The sequence below is a fragment of the Propithecus coquereli genome, unplaced genomic scaffold (assembly GCF_000956105.1).
Source record: "Propithecus coquereli isolate 6110/MARCELLA unplaced genomic scaffold, Pcoq_1.0 Scaffold7, whole genome shotgun sequence".
Taxonomy (NCBI): domain Eukaryota; kingdom Metazoa; phylum Chordata; class Mammalia; order Primates; family Indriidae; genus Propithecus; species Propithecus coquereli.
In genome coordinates, this window is record NW_012153062.1 from 6,301,078 (window position 1) to 6,308,219 (window position 7,142).

The window sequence follows — 7,142 nt, forward strand, 5'->3', positions numbered from 1 at the left end:
CCGGGCATGGTGGCGCATGCCTGTAGTCCCAGCTACTCGGGAGGCTGAGGCAGGAGGATCGCTTGAGCCCAGGAGTGTGAGGTTGCTGTGAGCTATGCTGACGCCACAGCACTCACTGTAGCCCGGGGAAAAGAGTGAGACTCTTTCTAAAAAAAAAAAAAAAAATAGTATTTCATCAATATATATGAAGTTACGAAAATTAATACTGTGAGAAAAAACTCCCCCATAAAACTCAAAAAGTGATTAAGAACCTCCACCACCACTCCCAACCAAAACTATTAGAATAAATGAATTAAGCAAGGTTGCAGGATACAAGATCAATATACAAAAATCAAATGCATTTCTATATACTAGAAATGAACAACCTGAAAATGAAATTTTAAAAATTCCATTTATAATAGTGCCAAAAAGAACAAAATATTTAGGAATAAATTTAGCAGAAGAAATATAAGACTTGTACAATGAAAACTACATACCATCAGAGAAAGATATTAAATAAGACCTACACAGGTGAGGTGCAGTGGCTCACTCCTATAATCCCAGCATTTTGGGAGGCCAAGGCAGGAGGATCACTTGAGCCCAGAGTTTGAGACCAGCCTGGGCAACAAAATGAGACCCCCATCTCTATCAAAAAAAAAAAAAATACTTAGCTGGTCATGGGGACAGACATCTACAGTCCCAGCTACTCAGGAGGCTGAGGTGAGAGGACTGCTTGAATCCAGGAGTTTGAGGTTGCAATGAGCTATGACTGCACCACTATACTCCAGCCTGGGTGACAGACTGAGACCCTGTCTCTAAAAAGTAAAAATTTAAAAAAAATAAATAAGACCTACATAAATGAAAGGTATTCCATGTTCACAGATGATGACAATATTAAAATGGCACTTCTTCCCAAACTGACCTATAGATTCAATACAATACCTCCCAAAATTCTGGTTGCCCTTTTTTGCAGAGACTGACAGATCCTAAAATTCGTATGGAAAAAAGCAAAGAACCCAGAATAGCCAATCTTGAAAAAGAAAGACAAAACCTGAGGACTCACTTCCCGATTTCAAAATTTACTATGAAAGAAACAGTAATTAAGATGTTATAGTACAGTCATAAGTACAGACACAGAAATCAATGGAATAAAATTGAGAATCCAGAAATAAACCCTCATATGTATGGTCAACTGAATTTTGACAAGACCATCAAAACGACGAGGAAAAAACAGTATTTTTAACAAATGGCACTGGATTGAGTTACCCCTCTTTGAATAGGAAAAAAAAAATGGTACTGGAAAATAAGTACCATATGGAGACTCCACATGGAAAAGACTGAAGTTGAACCCCTACCTCACACCTATATAAAATTAACTCAATATGGATCATAGACATAAATGTAAGAGCTAAAAGTATAAAACTCTTAGAAGAAAGCAGAGGAGTAAATCTTTGTGACCTTGATAGGCAATGGTTTTTTAGATGTGACATCAAAAGCACAAGTAAAAAACCAAAAAGAGTCAATTGGACTTCATCAAAATTAAAAACTCGTATGCTTCAAAGGACACCATCAAGAAAATGACAATCCACAGAATGAGAAAAAATGTTTACAAGTCATACATCTCATAAGGAACTTGTATCTAAAATATATAGAGAACTCTTACAACTTACCAATAAAAAGGCAACACGATTTTTAAAATGGGCAAAGGACTAAATAGTTATCTAAAGAAAGTATACGAATGGTCAATAAGTATACAGAAAGATGCTCAACATCATTAGCCATAAGGGAAATGCAAATCAAACCCACAATGAAATGCCACTTCATACCCACTAAGATAGTTATTTAAAAACACAGACAATAAAAAGTATCAGTGAAGACATAAGAAATTGAAAATCTCATAATTGCCAGTGAGAATGTGGAATGGTGCAGTGTCTTTAACAACCAGTTTGGCAGTTCCTCAAAATGTTAAACACATGGTTACCATCTGATCCAGCATTCTACTCCTAGACACATACCCATGAGAAATAAAAACATATGTTCACACAAATCCTGTACATGAATGGTACAGCATAATAGCATTACTTATGATAGCTAAAAAGTGGAAAACAACTCAAAAGTCCATCAACTTATGAACAAAATGTGGTATATTCATACAATGAAATATTTAGCCACGAAAAGAAATGAAGTGTCGATACATGCTACAACATGGATGTACCTTGAAAACATTACACTCAGTGAAAGAAGCCAGACACAAAAGGCCACAGATTGTATAATTCCATTTACATGAAATGTCCAGAAGAGTAAAAGCTACAGACACAGAAAGTAGATTAGTGGTTGCCAGAGGTTAGGGAGAAGGGGGAGAGGGAAGTGGTTGCTAATAGATACAGATTTTCTTTTTGGGGTGATGAAAATGTTCTGAAATTAGTAATAGTATGGCTGCACAACTCTGTGAATATACAAAAATCACTGAATTGTACACCTTGAAGGGTACATGTGAATTATGTACTTATAAATATGGTTATGTGAATTATATCTCAATAAAACTATCATTTAAATAACAGAACAGTTAAGACTTGTGAATTTCAATACGTAAACTTTACCTTAAAAAATTTTTAAAAACAATGGAGTGGAATGGGGAGTGGGTAGATACACGAAACAAGAATAGATACATAAAAGTCCACTATACTATTCTGTTCACTTCGTATATGTTTGGAATTTTCCTTAATAAACAGTTTCTTTAACTGAAGTATAAAAACAACAAAGTCAGTTTTTTAAAAATAACAAAGTAAACTAACATTCATTTTTGTTTTTTGACACAGAAAGCAGACTCTTATATCTTAAAAAGACCAAAGGAGTCGCTACCTTCGTTATTCTTTTACGTTATATATTATAAAAACAGAAATATGAAGACATGGTATGTGGCAAAAATGAAGAATATTTCATCCTAAAATGTACAAAGACAATTTGGACCTCCTTTGTCCTAAGGCAGTTCCTCACCCTTGAGTTCCTGTGGTTTCCACAGTTAATGAATGCTACCATTCCTAATACATGGATGCAATAATCCCTAACACTGTGCTGTCCAATACATTAGCCACTGCTACATATGGCCATTTACATTTTAGTTTTGATGAACTAAATTATAAATTCAATTATCAGTCTCACTAGTGACATTTCTAGTGTTCAATAATCACATCTGGCTAGTGACTAACACACTGGATAGAGCAGATACAGAATGTTGCCATCGCTGCATAAAGTTCTATGGGATACCACTTCCCTAATACACGAGAAACGTCCACAAGGAAACTTCTACATTCCAATTTAGGGTTATTATACTGGATTTCATGGCAATAAACAACTTTTCCTGGAGAACGGTGGAAACAAAGCATAAAAATACCAACCTAGGAATATCATTCACAGAAATATAGACTAAAACAGCAGTTAAGTTTTACTTTCAGAACCACCAACCTACAGATGTTGGCCATGGCAACTCCTCACAGGCAAATTTACCCATCTGTTAAAATAGATTACCACTATGCCGCCAGTTTCCTCCAGTCAGATGTAAAGATTATGCTGAAATATGAATAAAGCAATTTATCCTTTCAGTCAAAGAGCTAATGAAATGGTATATTTATAATCCATGACATCAAAGAGTTTACAACCACGGCAAAATACAGAATAAAATTTCCTTCCTAATGGAGCTTTGAGGCAACAGGCATAACTTAAAGAACTATTAAATACACTTGTTTCATCTAGAAAAAAAGGTCTAACCAGATGATTTCTATATATCTAGTTCTAAAATTGTGTGTGCATTTAATCCCAATAGTTGTATTTTGTTAATGCCCATTAACATAAATATGCAGCATCAGGAAACAGGTGCATTCTTAATTCAAATATTTAGAACATTTTTAGCACTCTTAAAAAAACTGAAGGTGAACAAACTTTAAAATGTGAATTCAAATACATTTTTATATTTAGAAACAAAAACATCATCCTGTATTCCCTCCAAAGCTACCAGTGCAAATACTTGCAGTGTAAATAACATTTCAAATAGAAAATAGAATACTTATAAGAAATTTTGAATCAATTCTTGCTTGCCTAAACTACCTGGCATCTAAAGCCGTTAGTGAAAACGGCTCCATTTAAAGCATTTTTTAAACCTTTGAAAAGGTCACCTAAGAATTTAAGTATTTTCTTTTATCCACATTAAATACTTTTATTCAACTGTCTTTGAAATCTACTGCCAAGACATGGAATTCCCAAGAGAGAATGAAAACTTGGGAATTGAAACCAGCCTGTAGGCAAGGTACACAGGAGGGTCACATGGAATCGATCTGAAGGAGAAAGTTACTACTATTACCCCTGAAGCATCTGAAGTCAAATTAAATCAGGCACTATTTACATATTTCTAGCTCTGTACTGACCTCACATGGTTCTTTCCTATAAGTTATACACAGGCCTTACCTAGGTTTTCATATTTTAATTAGTATTAGATGGTTTCTATCTTTAACCAAAGTTAAATGCTTTAAAGAACAGACTAACATTCCATAACCCTTTTCCCATTGTTCATGAACCCTTACTGTTCATCAAATCACTCCGATAAATCCATCTGTTCCCTCTAATTGCTTCCAAAGAAAAATTCTAGCAACCAAGGACACAGATTGTAAAACACAGTCAGTTACAGTTCTGGCACTACCGAAATATATTAAGAATTCTTGGCAAATTAGTTAAAATTCCTTAAACCGTAATCACCTCAGTTGTAAAAATGAATACAAATCTATATCCGAGTAGGGATATGAGTTAGATTTAATTAAACGAAGAAATGCCTGAAAGTCTTGGCGCACTCCAAACATAAGGTACCTCTCCCTCATCTCACTTTTCCTCCCACCTCTTCCCGTTAAGCTTAAAGGATTTGCTTCCAGGCTCCACTTCAGTGTTCCCCTTATCCTCATACTCCATCCAGCACTTATATTAGACCTCCTTACTCCAATTCCACACAATTCCACCACCCCGGTTCCAAGCTGCTCCCTTTGCACCCCCTAAGATCCTGGGCAGACCCTCCACTCTGCTCCCCACATCTCCCTCTGCCCATTTCCCAACGGCTCCTCCCCTCGGTTCCCCACCCCCTCGTCACCAGGTTCATCCTGCCCCTCCAACCGTCTCCCGCCCCCAGGTTCCTTCCTGCACTGCAAATGCAGCTTCCCCGTCTCAGTGTTTTATCTTGTTCCTCCAACGGATTCCCCCAACGCCCTGCTCGCTCCTTTAGTCCCTATTTTCTCCAGCACTCAACTGACTACTCCTTTCCATCCATTCTTTTCAACATACACACAAACGCAAAGGCACCCACATACAGGAGCCCCCACCCCCACCTCGATCCTCCATCTTTCCCTTTTATACTTGCTTCCTTTCTTCCTCCTTTCCCCCGCCCCCACCGCCTCCGGAAGAGTCGGTTCCCAGGCCAAGGTCTCTCACCTCATTCGGTCACTTCAGTGGTGCCAACCGCTTCATACAGGAAAAAACAACCAATCACGTCTCCGTGGGCGCTTCCCCTGCGAGTCCAAGCACTTACAGGGCACCCGCCCCACCGGGCAACCCGCACATACGCACGCACAAACCGAGGTCCTTGGGGACGAGGGTTGGGGATAGAGAGAGCGTTCTCACACCGGTCTCAAACACAGCCCACTTCACTACAGCCCTTCGCCATTTTGGTTTCCCGCGGACTGCCGGTGCATTCTGGGAGCGCGGAGCAACTCCGGTGCCGAATGGCAGCTCTCCAAGGCCGCGGGGGGGGCGGGGATTGCCCGGCGAGCGCGGAAGAACACCGCGTTCTGAGTACCGGCCGGAGCTGAACAAAGAAGGACTCTTTAACGTTGCGGTAGGGGATCGGTGCTTCCGCCGCCGGTGCTAACACAATAGTGAGCGTTGGGCTTTTGACCGTCGGCTGTGCGAAGTTGTGTCTCTTACGAAGGAAAGGGCTGTGTTGGACCTTCGTTGTGCATATTCTTTTACTGAGGAATAGGGCTGTGCTCTTTACATCTTGCGGAGCAGAATTCCCTTCCGTGGAGAAAACCTTAGCTGAAGCACGTTTCTTTTACCTTCACCCTGAGGCCTGCTGTTAGAATTTCCTTCAGCCGGAAGGAGGTCCAGTATGTCAGAATTAAATTTTGTTCAGCGATTCCAATCCAGTACCAAACTCCTTATCAGGAGCTGCTTATATGAAAGATTTTCAGACTTCTTTCCTCACGATGAAAGGTTTTCTGTTTACCTGCTTTGCAGTCCTTCCTTATTGTATTGAAATCTGAGAATAATTCCGTGGAAAGTGGTTTATTTGGGGAATATAGAACTTTTTCTTGCTAGGGCAGATCCTTACCCTACCCAAGATTTCTGTTGCTTATAGGAGTCCCAACTGACAAACTGTGAGAGTGCATGCTTGCCTTTTTAACTTACACCCAAAGAGAACCCAGCTCTTCTTAGTAGCCACGTGTAGTACCTTTATTTATATTTTTTAAAATATTTTTTAAATCATTTTATATTTTTGTCCCATATTATGTCACAGGGATAATAAATGCTATGTTTTTTTCTCTCTCTAGAAAAGTACCTCTTGTCTAAACTCACTTTGCTCACACTTCAAAAGGAGTTCCCTCAGCATTGGCAAAAAAAGCATATTCATTTTAAACAATACCTTTAAATATTTTGGTCATACCTTTCCACACCTCTGTTTCTCTTGAGTAGTGATCCTAATCTTTTGTCTGTCTTCTTACTACACCCTCACCGTATCTACTACCTTTCAAGTTTCACGTTATCTCAATTCTATTATAGTAGTCTTAGAAATTTGTTAGCTAAGCAAAATGCTTTAGAAAATAAATGTCAACAAGGCCCTCACAAGTATAAACTCCAGAGTAAACTGTACTCTTTATTGTTATTTATTTCTGTGATCATCATTAGAGTTGTTCACAAATATTCTGGTTCTCCTCTTTTCTAGAAATACAGTAAAATTACGCTTTCATGCACCCTTGAAGTTAGTCATGGCTATGCAACTTGCTTTGACCAATCAAATGGGACGGGTAGTGATGTGTCTCACTTCCTACGAGAATTGTTAAGAATCAAAGGCACATCGCCCTCTCCCTGCTGTGGTAATCATGGAAGCTTGTGTTGAGATAGAACGT

General features: G+C 38.8%; 1 protein-coding gene across 4 annotated transcripts in view; it reads right to left on the reverse strand.

The window, feature by feature from the left end:
• The window catches only part of MTF2 (metal response element binding transcription factor 2), an 89,653-nt gene extending 83,907 nt beyond the window's left edge, over positions 1–5,746 (reverse strand). For all 4 annotated transcript variants that reach the window (XM_012661166.1, XM_012661165.1, XM_012661164.1 and 1 more), the window contains exon 1: positions 5,449–5,746. Coding sequence is in view for 2 of the 4 variants with exons in the window: in XM_012661164.1 (XP_012516618.1) it covers positions 5,449–5,453 (5 nt within the window). In the remaining 2 variants the exon portion in view is untranslated. The remainder of the gene's footprint in view (positions 1–5,448) is intronic.
• Positions 5,747–7,142: the final 1,396 nt, after the last annotated feature.